The sequence below is a fragment of the Mesoplodon bidens genome, assembly GCF_964165515.1.
Source record: "Mesoplodon bidens genome assembly, chromosome: X".
Lineage (NCBI taxonomy): Eukaryota > Metazoa > Chordata > Mammalia > Artiodactyla > Ziphiidae > Mesoplodon > Mesoplodon bidens.
Genome location: NC_138163.1, coordinates 114,158,383 through 114,175,631, shown reverse-complemented (window position 1 = coordinate 114,175,631; position 17,249 = coordinate 114,158,383). Strand labels below are relative to the sequence as shown.

Genomic DNA, 17,249 nt, shown 5'->3' with positions numbered 1-17,249 from the left:
GCCCTGGGAAACCCCAGGTAAGAGGTAGCCTGATGTGTCACCCCTCACTTCCAGCCCCAGGGAGCCAGGCAGATGTGGGCCTTGATCTGAGGCCCGAAGACTCAGGTGGGCTGAGGGAGGAGAGTAGATGCCGTCAGAGTGAGGGCGAAAGAGGCCAACGACGCCGGAACAGTGGGGTCCCGCGGGGTCCAGCCCCTGCTACCAACCCAGGGAGGGCATGGACGGGGGTGAACGGAAGGGGCCCACCCTTTCTTTCATCTCGGGGATCTCAGGAAGGTGAGAATCTTAAGGTAATGCAGGCGAACTCAGGTCAGCGGAGGGAGGATTTCCGGGGTTTGCCAGGACTCACGGAGAAGATGCTGAGGACTGTGGGGAACTCCACCCCCATGCCAGCGGGGACCCCGCTGAGTCCCTCTGCATTGTCGTTCCGAGGCGCCCCCGGGCACAGATGTCAGGCAGAAGTGCCCATCCGTTCCCCAGTCGGAACTCACAGGGAAGTAAGCATCTTGGTGTGATGGGTCAGCAGAGGGAGGAACCGTAGACCCTCCCCTGAGTGAGAAATGGGGACCGTGAGGGAGGAGCCCGCGTTATAGGGCCTCAGCGTGCCTGCTGCAGCTTCAGCCTCTGGACGCTAGGGACGCTGTGGCCAGGTAAGGCCATCCTCACGTCCACCGTTCGGTCTCAGGGAGCTGTGGGCCTTACTGTGAGGAAATGTCCTCAGGTCCCCCAGATCCTCCCAGGAGACCCAGTGGGGACCGTGCATGACGACTGAAGGTAGCACAGCCCCCTTCCACCGAATCAAAGGAATAATAAAGAGTCCTGCCCAGGCCTCTGCTCAGCCCTTGAAGGCCCAGAGCACGGTTGTCAGGCGGAGGCTCCTCATTTCTGTGTATCATCTCTAAGGGAGATGAGATCCTTCGTCTGAAGGTGCCACACCAGGGGCAGAAGCACAGCGGGGGTGTGGGGGGTCCCAGACCCTTGGTATCGACAAGATGAGGACGCTGAATGGTTGAGGACCAACGAGTTCAGGACAGAGCAGGCCCCACAGCACTGTCAGCGCTGTGCACCCCGACAGTGTCCATGACTCAGTTCCTTCTCGTGGGCCCCGGGGAGCTTTGAGGTGTCTCCTTTAGAGCAGCACAGGGAAGAGGTCCCGGCCCTACCAAGAGTCGATGTGACAATCCTGTTTGTGAACGAAAGGGACCCTTGGAACCCAGAGAGGGCCTACCCTACCAGGATCTGTGGTCACCGCCGTCAGCCACAGGCAGGGCTGGCAGGCTGTAGCCTGAGGCTCACTCACTGTCGCTTCTTACGCTGGGTTCTCAGGGGACAGGCTGAGCAAGAACGAGGGCCCAGTGGTTCCTAGAGCAGAGCCCTCAAGGAAACGTGCGGAGCGGCCTTCTTCAAGTCAGGGTGGTACCTCCCTGCTGAAGGTGCTCACACCCTCTCACCTTCCCTCCTCCAGGTTCCAGCATCACCTGCTCTCCTGGCCACTCCCCCGCTTGCTGTCCCTGCCCATAGTCATGCCTCGGGGGCAGAAGAGTAAGCTGCGTGCCCGTGAGAAGCGCCGCCAGGCCCGGAGGGAGGCCCAGAATCTCGGGGGTGCTCAGGCCACTGCAGCAGAGATAGACGAGTCGCCCTCGTCCCCCGCTTCTGTTTCTCAGGGTACTCCCCCGAGCTCCCCTGCTGCTGGCACTCGCCAGGAGCCTCAGGGAGCCCCAGCCACTAGCTCTCGTGCTGCAGGGGTTTCAGGCCCAGGATCTGATGTACGTGCCAAGGGCCGGGTTGAGGCACGGAAAAATTCCTCCCGGGCCTCAGCCTCCCGTGAGAGCTCTCAGAGAGATCCTCTAACCAAGCAGGTGGGAATGTTGATAGATTTCCTGCTGGAGAAGTATACAGTGAAAGAGCCCATTATAAAGGCAGACATGCTGAAGCTTGTGAACAAAAGGTACAAGGGGAAGTTCCCCGAGATCCTCAGGAGAGCTGCTGAGCGCGTTCAGCGGCTCTTTGGTCTTGACTTGAAGGAAGTCAAGCCGAGTGGTGACTCCTATACCCTTGTCAGCCAGCTAGATGTCAGCGATGATGGCAGTCGGAGCAGTGGCAGGCGGTTTCCGAAGAGTGCGCTCCTGTTGCCTCTCCTGGGTGTGATCCTCTTGAGTGGCAACCGCGCCTCTGAGGAGGACATCTGGGAATTCCTGAGTAAATTCGGTGTTTATGATGGAAGGCGGCACTTAATCTTTGGGGACCCCAGGAAGCTTATCACAGAAGATCTGGTGCAGGAAAAGTACCTGGTGTATCGTCAGGTGCGCCACAGCGATCCCCCGCGCTATGAGTTCCTGTGGGGCCGGAGAGCCCGCGCTGCAACCAGCAAGATGAAAGTCCTGGAGTTTGTGGCCAAGGTCACTGGTGTGGCCCCCAGTGCCTTTCCAGTCTGTTATGAAGAGGCTTTGAGAGCTGAGGAAGGGAGAGCCGAGGCCAGAGCTGTAGCCAGGGCTGACACTACTGCCACTGCCGTGTGCGTCCCAGGGCCACGTCCAGCCTCTCCTCACACCCCTAGTGAGGTCTGAAGCCCAGCCATTCTTCACTGTGTGGTTGGAAAAGCCTGTTAACCGGTGTTCCTGATATGCTTAAATAACTTGTTGACTTTTTCCTGCATTTTTAATTGGTGTTGCTTTCAACAGAAAGTTTATTTCGATTCAAAATATAAGTATGTGAATGACGTGGATCACACACTTATTGCTGTTTGTCAGATTTAGGAGTTAGAATTTTGTTTTTTGAAATGCGAATTGGAAATCCTTAAATCACTTTTGTGGTCCAGAACAAGAATAACATCACTTTAGGATACGAATATCCTTGGAAACATGAAAGAACACCACCCTAAAATAGGATCAGAAGATAGCTAGGTAGCTAGATGGAGAGATAAGATAGATAAGACAGAGAGCTAAAGTAAAAGTTGATCAATTCTTGGTTTGCCTTACTCCATTTAGTCTTTCTTTTGTAAATTTAATAAAAGATATAGACTGGATTTGCTTATGGTTTTCAAGAATGTTTGAGAATATAAATTCTAGCAAATGATTTGTTCATGCCTCTTATTTCACACAAACATTAACTGAGCATCTGCTCTTAAGAAGTCTCTGTGCTTGTACTGGGGATGTTTAGTCAGAAAAGTCCTAGCCTCTGCCCATGCAATTACAGTTTCGCAGAGAAGCTATTATTATGTGGAAAAGGGTGAGATACTCTCTACTTCGAAGAGCAAGTAAAAAAGCAGGGTAAAGAGGGGGTGGAGAGAACATATTCCTTCGTTTTCATTGTTAAAAGCAGAATTTTGGCTGATTGGGAGGATTTTTTCCAGCTAGAATGCTGCATATTCTCTGACATCCCTTAGATGTAAAAAAAAAAAAAAAAAAAAATCCCAGCTGGATTGATGGTAACATCTGAGGTCAAGATAATCATAGTAATAACTGCCATTCCCTAATGTCTCAGTACAAGACAGGCACAGTGACAGATGCTTTCCATACATCACATATATTCCACCAGTCCTACAAGACTGGTCTTATCAAACTCACTTCACAGGGAAGAGCCTGAGGCTCATAGAGTTAGAGTTTGGTAATGTGCCAAAATTCATAAGGCTGGTAAATGACAGGGGTGGGACTAGACTCCTGGTCTAAATTACTGTAGAGCTCGTACTGTTGTACTCCTCCTACCCTGAGACACACCCTGTGTCTTTTATTTCAGTTGTTTTCCCAGTCCTTCAAACTTTGTCTTAGGTGATAAAAAGAATGGCCTTGTGCTCAAACTACTGGACTGGAATACGTAGCCAGAGCAGTAAGAATACCAAGATATTTGAGAGGTATAAATAAATGAATGAAAGAGACAGTATTCGGTGACAGTATAAGCACCTACATTTGCGATGTTAGATAACCTCAAAAGACTAGGGGCTCTCAAAATCATCCTCACAGTCTCTTCCCTGTAGAAAGTAAATCTATCAGAACAGAAGTGACGTGGGAATCTTCATCTGGCTGATGAGATAGAATCGATCAGTGTACTTTTTTTCCCTGACAGGCTACCACCACCTGTTCTGGGACTCCTGCCTTGTCCTATAGCTTCCCCATCTCACATTACTCCTGGGCCAGGGACCCATTCTCTGTAAGGTTTGCAGAGCGAAAACTGCTCAAGAGTTTGCAGAGATGTGCAATTTCCTCAGCAGGCTTTAATCCAAGAGATAGAAACCAAGACGAGGGCCCCGTGTAGGAGGACTGAGGAGACCAACACCCCAGAATATTGGGGGGTGGTCACTGGGACACCATTCCTGTCTGCTCTCAGACACAGAGGGTCTCAGGCAGACCTGTTAGGCTAACCGTACCCTCACTTATTCTTCAGGCTTCTTGGGGCCATAAGAAATGTGTCTAAGGGCAGAGTTCTCAGGTTGGTAGAGGAGAGCGTGTGAGTCTCTCACAGAAATGACAGTGATAAAGCTGAAGAAAGACCCAGCCAGAGCAGTAGGGTCCCATAAAGTCCCATCCCCTGTAGCAGCCCCTTGAGGTCCAGAACAGTCCTGGCTGCTTGTGACTAACACTTTGAACTCAGGTCGCGGGAAGGTGGGGACTTTGGGGATCAGCAGAGCCCTCAGCCTTAGATCAGCAGAGAATGGAGTCCCAGGAAGTGTGCAGAGTCGTAGTGAAGACCCTGTCTGTGGACATGGGGACCACTCAGTCCACCACTGACAGGGCTACACTTAGCCCCTCCTCTGCTGTTAGGTCTGGGAGGCATAGGCAAGAGCTGGCAGGGTCAAGTGCCCCCTGACTTCTGCCTGCAGGGTGTCAGGGAGGTGAGGACCTTGGTTTCTAGGCTGGCTGTTGAGCAGAGAGTGGAATCCCAGGCGTGACAGTGTCAAAGTAAAAGTCCTGTATGAGGAGTGCGGCAACCAACTACCCCGTCACACATATATCCTTAGAAAGTCCCGCGTCTGTAATTGGCCTTGGGAGGCAATAGACAGGGCTTTCAGGCTAAGTTTATCCCTTATTGCCTGAAGGAGGATGGTTTCAGGGACTTAAAGTCCTTGGACTGATGGGGGAGGCCTCATTCAGCAGAGGAAGGGTACCCAGTTCCTAACAAGAGTCAACATGATGACACTGGCTGACAATGAAAGGATCTCTCCCAGAAAGAAGGGGACCACAGAGAGCACTGTCCCTGTTGTCAGACCTGAGGCTATGTCACTTAGGCATGGTGACATGATGCGTCATACTCACTTCCTCCCAGAGCTCTCATGGAGGTAAGGAACCTCATTAAAATCCATGTGCTCAGTGGCTCTCCTTAGGGTCTCAGGGAATTGTTCCCTGTACATTTTGTTGACAACCTTCAGCATGTCTACCTTCATAATGGGCTCTTTTAGATTTCTGCAGTAGGAATTGCCTGCCGATGCAGGGGACGCGGGTTCATGCCCCAGTCCGGGAAGATCCCACATGCCGCGGAGCAGCTGGGCCCATGAGCCATGGCCGCTGAGCCTGCGCGTCCAGAGCCTGTGCTCCGCAACGGGAGAGGCCACAACAGTGAGAGGCCCGCGTACAGCAAAAAAAAAAAAAAAAAAAAAAAAAAGCCTGAGCATAGTATACGGTAGGTACCTTATATTTAATCAATAAAGACCGAAAGAAAGACTATAAATAAGGAAAAGATCGTCAATTTGTGGTTTGCCTAAATCCTTCTCATGTTTCTTCTTGTAAAAGTAGAAGTTATACACCTGGATTTGCTTAGATTATTCAGGAATATAAGATAAGTTAAATTTTAATGGATTAGGCCACATGCTTACTCTTTTTTAATTTCCCAATCATTAATTGAGAATGAGCTCTTTGGAAGGCTTCATACTAGTACTGTGGATGCTTCCCCCTGCCACCCACCCCAAAAAGCCCCCAAACAACAACCACCACAAAAACAAGATCTAGCCCCTGCCCATTGAATTTTAGAGTCTAGGAGCTGCTATTATAAAAAAATAAAAGATGGTGAGATACACTCTACAACCTACAGAACAAGTAAAATGTAGGGGTAAAGAGGGCGGGCAGTTGGAGCTGAAAGCAATCAAGTGTAAATGGCCTGAGGCAAGGCAGTTTGGAGCCTTAGGAAAATGCCAAGCCTTCAGTGAGAAGTAATTTTAAGTGAGGTTGCCTGGTGGGCTAGATGAGACTGTGGGAGTGGTGAGCCCGGCCAGACCCTCAGATGGAGGGCCTCACAGAATCCAGAATCCACTGGGCTGGCAATCTTTACCCTGGGTTGGGGGAGCCAGAGACCTCGCCATTGAAAGGGTACTCAATTGTTCTATGTTGTGTGTAATTTGGCAAATTGTAGGCAAGTTCTAGATTTTTGTTGGGAGTTAAATAAATGGAAATCATGGTTATTTAGAAGAAAGGGTAGCGGGTAGGGAAGATACTGGTCAATGACAAAAATTCTAAGGGCTTTGAGTTGTTTCCAACTGGGAAAGATTCTCCCACAAGCGCATTACGTATTATATCCTCTGGTGTGGATGTTACATGATTGTCCTTGCTAGGCAGCATTTTAGTTAATTGTGATTTCTTTGTCTTGCTGTTTGGTTAATGTGCTCAAGTTCGTGGGGCTAGTGAAACAGCAGGTAAAACAACTGATCAGCTTAAACTGGTTTTGCCTCCTTAAATAGGGTGTTGAGTAATCAAACCTTGAGTTATTTTACAGAGACAGAACTGCACATCTCCAAGAAGCAACCCATGACCCCAGGATGACCTTCCGTCTGCAGAACTCAGAGAATAGAAATGTTGCCTGGAGAGCCCGTGAAAGTCCTTCAGTTAAGGAAAAGCTGGCCTCCAGCAGCATGTGTAGCTTATATGGACTAATTCAAGACTAGCCAATTAGCTTCCAAGTTTGAAATTACCCTAACCCCTTAAATTTCACCCAGACCGCTGGATTGAGGTGAGACTTGAGAGCCTTGTCTCCTGTGTTAGTCGGCCTTGCAGTAAAGCTCTTTTCTCAAAAACTGTTGCCATAGTGTTGGCTTCTGCGCACACAGGGCAGTGAGCCCTTGTTCAGTAAGTTTTGGCAACCCAGGTGAGATTTAGGTCTTGTGACCGCCTGCCTGAGGCACTGTAGCCCCTGGCAGAGTGTGGGCCCTCGGCACCAACCTTGAGTAGCCACCTAGACTGAATTTGTCTAGAAGGTCGGCTTTTGGGTTCCTGCTTCCCCGCCATGGCGCTCCAGGCTCCTCGGGCTACTTTCACTTTTGAGAAAAGAAACAGCTCCTGGATCAGACGTCTTTTGGGTGAGTAACCTTGTTAAAATGTGCCTGTACCTAAATTGTCTAATAATCTCGTCGGAATTGTGGGTTAGAGTCCTGCCTGGTGGGGGGGGGAGTTTTTTTTTGGTCAGGATAGAGTCCAGGTTAGAGTCCTAAGGCTAGGATCATGGGCTAGAGTGCCACCCTCAGAGAGACAGTACAAAAGGTTACAGATGCTGAGGTACTCAAAGGATTGGGTTGAAGTCCCAGGCCTTTGGATTTGTTTGCCTATGTTTGTTTAGGTCTGACTGTTACATTTGTTAGGATTGGCTAATGGGAGTTGGCTACTGGATGACTGTGGCAAAACGTTATTAAACCTGATTGATATTAATGAGGGTCCTCTGACTCAGGAGATAAAAGACCTTGCTCCTGGACTGGAAACCTTGCTTTACAGGGTGATGGGGTTTTTCACCCATGCCTGAGATGATTGCCCAGAGGTGGTGTTACACGTGTATATTCCTTTTTTATTATTATTTGTTTGTTTTATTGGAGAATAGTTGATTTACAATGTTGTGTTAGTTTCAGGCGTACAGCAAAGTGAGTCAGTTATACATATACATATATTCTTTCTTTTTCAGATTCTTTTCTCATATAGGTTATCACAGAATATTGAGTAGAATTCCCTGTGCTATACAGTAGGTCCTGGTTGGTTATCTGTCTTATATATAGTAGTGTGTATGTTAATTCCAAGTTCCTGATTTATCCATTGCCCCCACCACGTTTCCCCTTTGGTAACCATAAGTTTGTTTTCGATATCTGTAAGTCTGTTTCTGTTTTGTAAGTAAGTTCGTTTGTGTCATTTTAAAAAACTAGATTCCACATATGAGTGATATATGATATTTGTCTTTCTGTGTGACTTATTTCACTTAGTGTGATAATCTCTAGGTCCGTCCATGTTGCTGCAGATGGCATTCTTTCTTTCTTTTTTTATGACTGAGTAATATTCCGTTGTATATATGTACCACGTAGTTTTTATCCATTCCTTTGTCGATGGACATTTAGGTTGCTTCCCTGTCTTGGCTATTGTAGATAGTGCTGCAGTGAACATTGGGGTACGTGTACCTTTTCAAATTATGGTTTTCTTTGGATATGTGCACAGGAGTGGGACTGCTGGATCACATGGTATTTTTTTTTTAATTTTATTGGAGTTTAGTTGATTTACAATGTGTTAGTTTCAGGTGTACAGCAAAGTGATTCAGTCACACATATACATATATTCGTTCATTTTCAGATTCTTTTCTCATACAGGTTATCACAGAATAGGTCCTCGTTGGTTATCTGTCTTACAGATAGTAGTGTGTATGTTAATCCCAAGCTCCTGATTTATCCACCCCTCGTGCCCCACGTTGCCCCTTGGGTAACCATAAGTTTGTTTTCGATATCTGTAAGTCTGTTTCTGTTTTGTAAATAAGTTCATTTGTGTCATTTTCTTTTTCAACACATTTTTTTAACATCTTTATTGGAGTATAATTGCTTTACAATGGTGTGTTAGTTTCTGCTTTATAACAAAGCGAATCAGCTATACATACACATATATCCCCATATCTCTTCCCTCTTGCATGTCCCCTGCATTGGCAGGCAGATTCTTAACCACTGCACCACCAGGGCAGTCCCGGAATAAAGTTTTTGTCTCAAAAGCCAGTGCCATAGTATTGGCTTCTATGCATGTCAGGCAGTGAGCCCTTGCTGGGTAACACTAGTAAATGACAGGCCTGGGACTAGACTCCTGGTCTGAATTCCTCTAGATCTCACACTGTTATACTCCTCTTGGCCTAAAGCAGAGCTTGTATTCCTTGACACTCAAATGTATCTGGGGATAAAGATAAGGACTGTGTGGCTAAAGAACGGGATTGGAATCTATCCAAAGCATTGAAGAATACCTCAGTAAATGCCAGTTAGGAATAAGGAGGAGGAACAGGAATAAGGAGAAGAAACAGATGCTGCTCAGTGACAGTAGGATCATCTCTATATGCAGTGTCAGACAACCTCAGTCAGGGGAAGCACAAAACCATCCTGGGCAGCTCCTTTCCTTTAGAAGTATGCACATATCTCAGATGCTGTGAGTTGGGTTCTAGGTCACCGCAATAATGCGAATATTGCAATAAAGTAAATCCCATGAGATTTTGGGTTTCCCAGTGCTTATAAAAGTTGTTAATCCTATTGTACACTTACTAGACAGTGTCTAAAAAAAGGCACACATCTTAATTTAAAAATACAAAACAGTTACAATAATAACAAAGATAACTGAGCAGAGAACCCTAAGAAAATAATGGAAGAGTTTAAAATATTTCAAGAATTAACAAAATGTGGCCCAGGGACCCCACGTGAACACATGGTGTTGGGAAAACGGCGCCCATTCACATGTTCAATGCACGGTCACCACAAACTTACAATTCGTAATAAAACAGAATATCTGTGAAGCATGATTAAGTGAAATACGATAAAAAGAGGTATGCCTATAAATCAGTTAAAACAAGTCACAGGTGAGGCTAATTCTGGCTATTGAGAAGGACAGGTTAGCATTCTTTTTCTCTGGGAGCCCACCCCTGTCCTGGGCCCCCTGCCTTATGTTGCATTTTCCCCATCTCACGTCAAGTCTGGGACATGAAACTACAAGGTTTGCATTAGGTACACTGCTCAAGAGTTTGCAGGGATGTGGCATTCCCCAGGAACCTTTTAATCCAAGAGATAGACAAAAGGAACACGCCCCCACCCCCCGAAATGAGTGAGGACTGGAGAGACAACCACGGCAAAATATAGGTCATTCAGAGACCTGCCCAAACGTTCTCTCAGACCTAGAATGCCCAGGCAGGGCATCCTCTCTTATAAGTCTCATAGTTCTCAGCGAGGTCAAAGTCTTGGTCTAAGAAGAACAGCCTCAGTTCGGTAGAGGGAGAAGCTCAGGTTGGAGGGTCAGGGAGGATCAGGTCCCAGGACTGGCCAGGAGTACGGTGGGGTCCCTGAGTGAGGAAAGAGGTATCACTAGACCCACAAATGAGGGGGCTTTACAGACCCCTGCCCCCATTCTTAACCACGAGAGGCCCCAGGCAGCAGAGCTCTAGGGATGAGAAGCCTCCTCGTTTCTATCTGTCTGGTCTCGGCGAGGGAAGGGCTTTGTCTATCAGGATCAGCTCCCACTTCTGCAAGGGAAGGGGTCTTGGCCATAACCAGACAAACCAGGGTCAGGGTGAGGACCTCAGTGCTAATGAGAAGGTCTCTCTCCCAAGGAGGGAGGCTCACAGGGTGGCGCCCCTCTTGTCAGGCAGAGATGGTCAGAACAACGCCCTGCCTTCCCCACTAGGGACTCGGGGATGTGAGGGCTTTGTTTGGAGGCCGGAGGACTCGGGACCACAGAGGGAGGGGTCACGGGCTCTAATAGACGGCACGGAGAGAACCGCGAGGGAGGATCAAGGGGCGGCTGACCTCTGAACCCCGGGGTCCCGTAGAGCCCCGCCCCTCGCGTCAGCCATTGGAACCCCACGCAAGGCAGCCGTTAACCGAAGTGGCTCGCACACTTCTGCTCCGGGGGCGAGGAGCCGGAAGGTTGTCCACGGCGTTTGTTCGGCCAAGGGCGGATTCCCAGGACTGATCTGCAGTCAAGGTGAGGACCTGAATGCGGACCCAAGGGACCCTTCCCCCCTCCCGTAACACAGGTGACCCCCACAAATCCCGCCTCTGTGATCAAACGTGGAAGGTTCCCGAAAAGCTGTTAGGCTGAGTTCTGCCTGGAAATTCTCAAGGGGGAAAGCCTTAATCTAAGAGAGAATTTCCCGATTCTGTACGTGAAGGAAACCTAGGCCCTAAGTGAAGTCAAGGCGGGGTGGGGGCGGGGCCTGAGTGCTAATGAGGGAGTGGAGATGGCAACAGAGCCGCACCCATGCACTCAGTTCCCGGAGGCTCCAGGCCCGGGGGGCGGTCATAGGTAGCAGGCCCGGACTTCCCCCCCCCCCCACCCCCAGGAGCTCAAGGAGGTGAAGCTTGTGGGCACAGTTCGGTAAAGGGAGGAGTCCCAGGCTCTGACAGATTCCAAGATGGGGGCTCTGTATGTAGGACCTAGGGACCGCCGGCTCCAGAACACTGGAGTGCCACAGACCCCCGCCCCTGCTGTCAGCTGTCGGAGACCCTGAGTAGTCGTGGCCGGATGTGAGTCATCCTGACTTCGGCTTCAGAGGTTCCAGCAAGTGAGAACTTTGATCTGAGGGCCATGCCTCCGGCCGGGCAAGAGAAAATTCCCAGTGCTGGCCTGGAGTCAAGGTGAAGACTTTGAGTGGGGAGTGAGGGGTACCACTCGGCCCGTAACAAACTGCGCTAAGTCTCGCTGCTGCTGTAGGCCCTGGGAAGCCCCAACAGAGCCCTCCAACCGAGTTCTGCCTGAGATGTCTCGGGGATGGGAGGGCCTCGGTCTAGGGAGTAGCTCCGTCTTGCAGAGGGAGGATACCTAGGTCCTAACAGAGGTGAAGGTGAGGACCCTAAATACTAATGAGGGGGCCTCTCCCCATTTAGGGGTGGCATCACAAAGCAGCGCCCCTACACTTGTGGGAGGCTCCAGCCAGGGGTAGTCATATATGTAGGACCCTGACTTTCCCCTCTAGGGACTCGGGGAGTTGAGGGCTTTGCTCTGAGGCTGGACTGCCCAGGTTACTGGTGGGAGGAGTCCTAAATCCTATGCAGAGTTCAGGTCAGAGACCTGAGTGAGGACTGAGGTGAACACCGACTCTAAAATGTAGGGTCTCATAAATTCTGCCCGTGTTCTGAGTAGAAACCCAGAGTATCTGTCAAGCTGAAGCCCTCTTCTCACTTGTCTGGAGAGTTCAGAGATGTGAGGGTGTTGGACTAATTGAACAGCCTCGAGTCTGCAGAGGGAAGAGACCCAGGGCTTTCTAGGAGTCAGGGTGAGGACCCTGAAAGAACAGTGATGATACCACTCACCCACAAACAGAGGAGACTAACAGAGAGGGCCCCCCCTCCTTGCTTGCAGCGCTGGGGAGCCCAGGTATGGAAGTCAGGTGTATGTGAGCCCTCCTTTTTTTCTGATGGTATCAGATTGGTGAGAGCCTTTGAGAAGAGGTACATCAGATCAGACGCAGGTATCCCAGGCCCTACCTGGAGCCAAGGCAAGGACCCTGAATGAGGACTGAGGACCCCAAGGAGCCCAGGACAGAGTCCCATAGAGCTGTCAGCTGTGGGTGCCCCCCTGCAGGGGCGCTGGGCTGAGGTGCCCCTTCACTTCTTCTTAAGGTATCCCAGGAGGATGAGGACCTGGGTCTGAGGTATAAATTTAGAGCAGCGCAGAGGAGGGGGCCCAGGCCCTGTGCAAAGTTGATACGATGGTCCTGAATATGAACTGAGGGGACCCCAATGCTCCAGAGTAGAGGGGGCTCCACAAGGACTAGATAATTGCCCACTGCTGCTCTCGGCCCCAGTAAGCACCAGGCAGGGCTGGCAGGCTGCAGCCTGAGGCTCACTTTAATTATTTCCACAGGGTTCTTAGAGGACAGGGTGATGAGCACAGGAGTCCTGTGTGTTCGCAGAGCAGTGCCCACACGGAAACCTGCAGAGTGGCCCTCTTAAAGGCAGGGGGGTACCTCCCTGCTGTAGGCGCTCACACCCTCTCATCCTCTCTCCTCTCTGCCAGATCACCCGCTGTCCTACCTGCATTCCTGCCTGTTGTCCCTGACCACAGTCACCATGCCTCGGGGTCAGAAGAGGGAGCTCCGCACCCGTAGGAGACGCCGCCAGGCCCAAAGTGGGACCCAGGGTCTGACGGGTGCTCAGGCCACTGCAGCCGAGGAGGAAGCCGCCTCGTCGTCTCCTCCTCCTCCTCTTGGAGTTACTACTCCGAGAAAGCCGGCTGCTAAGTCACGTAGCACTCTCAAGAGTCGTCAGAGGGCCCTAGCCACCACCACTAAGCCTGCAGGTGTTTCTCCCACAAGATCATCCGAAGGAGCCAAAGGCCAAATGGAGCAAAAGCACAGTTCCTCTCAGGCCCCGTCTCCGCCGTGCGGTCTCGAAAAGGCTCTCGAAGGCAGACAGTGAATTTGTTGGTGCAGTTCCTGATGCACATGTGTAAAAAGAAAAGGCCTGTTACAAAAGCACATATGCTGAAGTTTATCAATAAGAAGTGCCAAAAGCAATTCCCTGAGATCCTCAGAAGAGCTTGTTTCAGCATGGAGGCGGTATTTGGTGTTGACTTAAAGGAGGTCGACCGTACCAAGCATTCTTATACCTTTGTCAGCAAAATGGCTCTCCCTGACAATGGGACCATGGGTTGTGGCAGGGGATTACCCAAGACCGGTCTCCTGATGTGTCTCCTGGGTGTGATCCTCATGAAGGGCAACTGTGCCACAGAGGAGAATATCTGGGAATTCCTGAATAAGATGAGTGTCTATGCTGGGAAGAGGCACTTCTGATTTGGGGAGCCCAAGAAGCTCATCACCCAAGATTTGGTGAAGCTGAAGTATTTGGAATACCGGCAAGTGGCCAACAGTGATCCAGCACACTACGAGTTCCTGTGGGGCCCGAGAGCCCACGCCGAAACCAGGCAGATGAAAGTGCTGGAGTTCCTGGCCAAGATCAATCACACCATCCCCAGGGCCTTCCAATCTTGCTTTGAAGAGGCTTTGAGAGATGAGGAAGAGAGAGCGCGAGCCGGTGGATCTTCCAGGGTTCTGTCCAGCTCCTGCCACACAGAATCTGAGGCAGATTCTGCACTTTGCGGCTGAAGAGAGTGTTCAGTGTTCCAAGTAGTGTAGGGCTGGGTGTGACGGAGGGAACAGTGTATAATACCTTTGTGTCCCTGTTCTGTATGGGGAATTTGGAAATACGTCTGTGTTTTTGTTTTTTGCTGTCTTTCAAAGGTTAACTCCTAAATGAAATCTTAAAACCTTAATGTTTTTAAGGTTTTAAGAATAAGGTTTAAGAATAAGGTTTCAAGAATAAGGTTTAAGAATAAGAGTTTTGCTGTTTTGTAAAACAGATTGGGAAACCTTCCATCTCTTTAGTAATTTGGTGGAAGATAACATGGCATTGCAATATGCAATTCCTTGAACATGTGAAGAAGTTAAATATAGTATAGTATAGTAGTATACTGTAGTATCGTATAGAAAAAGTAAGATGGTCAATATTTGGTTTCCTAATTCCTTTTACTCTGTTTTATAAAATTATATAAATAACAGTATGTGCTTGGCTCATTCAAAAATGTAGAATTAAATCATAATAAAGTAGACCTCATGCTCACAGGCTCATTTATTCCCCATACATGAATTGAGCATCTGCTCTTAGAAGGCTCCTTGCTAGGACTGTGAGAGCTGAGAAGAAAGAAGGCCTAGCTACTGACCATAAACTTATAGAGTCAAGAAGCAGCTATCATATAAAGGAAACGGTGATGTATACTCTAAGACCAAAAGGACAAATGAAAAGACAGGATAAGAAAGGAGGGGGGTGGTTTCACATGATAGCAGTCAAATGTAAATTCCCTGATGCAAGGCAGTGGTGGGCCTTGGGAAAATGTAAGTCCTGCAGTGGGACGTAATTATAAGTCAGGTGTGTGGTGGGCTAGATGAGACTGATAATTTTGAGCAGGGGCCAGATCCTCAGCTGGTGGGCTGTATAGTTGAAGGACAAAGCCTGGAATGGGAAACTGCCCTTAGCAGTTACAGGCACACTTCATTTTGTTGCGCTTTGCTTTATTGTATTTCACAGATACTGCTTTTTCTTTTCCTCTTTAACAAAGTGAAGGTTTGTGTCCACCTTGCTTCCAGCAAGTCTTTCAGCACCATTCTCCCAACAACGTATTCTCACTTCATGTCTCTGTGTCACATTTTGGTAATTCTCACAATATTTCACACCTTCCACCAGCCAAAAGATGGACTCGCTGAAGGCTCAGGTGATGGTTAGCATTTTTTTTAGCAGAAAGGTATTTTTTAATTAAGGTATGTACATTGTTCTTAGACATAATGCTATTGCACGCTTAATAGACAGCAGTATAGTGTAAACATAAAGTTTATAAGAGCACTGGGAAACCAAAATATTCTTGTGACTCACTTTATTGTGCTATTCGCTTTATTCTGGGGGTCTGGAACCAAACCTGCAGTATCTTCAAGGTCTCCCTATACTCTGGGGTTGTAGGTAGATCAGAGAGAAATCACCTGAGGCAGGAATAGAATGTGTCCTGTGCTCTTGTCCCAGTGCAGGTGAACACTATGCAAATTAGATGTTTTATTCACGTCATGTCTCCAGGGAGTTTCTGAGAAATAAGGGTGGTACTCCCCTGAGGTGGGATGCCCAGAAGCCACTGGACTGGCACTCTTTGCCCTAGTTGGGGGAGCCAGAGCCCACTCCACTAACAAAAATCATTCAAATTAAGTTATCTTGATTGTAGTTTGGCAAACTCTAGGCAAGGAATAGATATTCGTGTGTGGTTAAATGAATGAAAGTGGGAGTGGTTCCCAAAGAAGGGCAACTGAGAGGGAGGTGAGTTTTTGGTCCGTGAAACATTTTAGAGCTTCGTGTTGCATCTACTGAGGAAGTCTACCTCATGTTGACCTTGAATGACATACTCTTAACAGGGAAGTAACTAGTTTTCCTTGCTGAGCAGGATTTTGCCGGATAGGGGTTTCTTTGCCCTAGAGCCCTGCTTATTCTCTGGCATCTCCTGGATTGAAAGTTACATCTCAGTGTAGTGGGTTGAAACTCCAGGGGACAAATTAATCAGAGTAAGAACTGGCATCCTTGAAAGTCTCAGTACCGGCCAGGCAATGGGCCAGGCACTTCACAGGCATTCTACAAATTCTATCAGTCCCCAAGACAGAGCTTCTCAAACCCATTTCACAGATGAAAAGACCGAGGCTCACAGAGTTTGGTAATGTGTTCAATTTCACACAGCTGTTAAGTGACAGTGTCCTGGCCTAACTAAGTCTGACGCCCACACTTTTCCATTCCTCCCAGCCCGAGGCCAACTTTGTGTTCCATAATTCACCTTACTTCTCACTCAGTACAAAATATATCTCAGGTGATAAAAAGGAGGACTCTGTGCCCAAAACACTGGGTGGGAATACGTAAGCACAGCAATAAGCGTATCAAAATAGTTGAAAAGGGTGAAGAAAGCAGAGGAAGATATTTAGTGACAGTATGATCATCTATGTATCCAAAGTCAGATAGCCTCAAAAGATCGGGCTCAGAAAATCATGCTGGACAGCCCTTTGCATTTGGAAGTTAAATCTATTCAAAGAGAAGTTACATAAAGGGCTAAGTCTTGCTGGTAAAGAGAAGGGCAAAACCGATGTATATTTTTTCCTTGACAGCCCATCCACCCTGCCTTGTGTTACAACTTCCCTACTTCACATCACCCCTGGGACGGAGACCCAGTCTCTGAAGGGTTTGCAATAGGGAAACTGGTCAAGAGTTTGCAGGGATGGGCCCTTTAATCAAGAAACAGGAGCCACGATGAAGGGCCCCTCACGGGTGGCCTGGGGAGAGCAACATGCCAGGCAAAGTTGTCAGCCTGAGCATGCTCTCACTTACTCTTCAGGGTTCTCAGGGCCTTGTGAGTCCTACCTAGGAGGATGAGCTCAGGTCAGTAGAGGGAGGAGCCCCAGTCTCTGCCACATGTGATGGTGAGGACACTGAATGAGGAATGAAGGAAGCACACCTGCCAGCCCCGAACAGTGTGTCCCATGGACTCCCGACCCTGCCGTCAGCCCTCGGAGTCCCCAGACAGCCTTGGCAAGATGTGGCTGAACCTGATTTCCACGTAAGAGGTTGAGAAAGTGAAGACTTTGGCCTGAGGTTGGGCAGCTCAGGTCAGTAGGGAGAGGATTTCCAAGGTGCGCCAGGAGGAAGGTGAGCACCCTGAAGAGTTCAGGGCCCACCAAACCCATATCAGCGGAGACCTCACAGAATCCTCCCTGTTGCCGTGACAGATCCTGGTGTAAATGTCAGGGAGAGATGGCCTCAT

The 17,249-nt window shown here is 48.9% G+C and overlaps 1 protein-coding gene and 1 pseudogene across 2 annotated transcripts; both read left to right on the top strand.

Annotated features, from left to right (window-relative positions):
• Positions 1–1,459: 1,459 nt before the first annotated feature.
• On the top strand, positions 1,460–12,971 carry LOC308609456 (melanoma-associated antigen B1-like; the record flags this gene model as incomplete). The annotated part of the gene is made up of 4 exons (XM_081223118.1): positions 1,460–2,515; positions 10,741–10,895; positions 11,254–11,288; positions 12,930–12,971. The coding sequence occupies exons 1-4, from the start codon at positions 1,524–1,526 to the stop codon at positions 12,969–12,971; spliced, it is 1,224 nt and encodes a 407-aa protein (XP_081079244.1). The 5' UTR covers positions 1,460–1,523.
• Positions 12,972–12,982: 11 nt separating this feature from the next.
• LOC308608786 (melanoma-associated antigen B3-like) lies at positions 12,983–14,016 on the top strand (annotated as a pseudogene). Its single transcript has one exon. The product of its transcript is annotated as a melanoma-associated antigen B3-like (transcript).
• Positions 14,017–17,249: the final 3,233 nt, after the last annotated feature.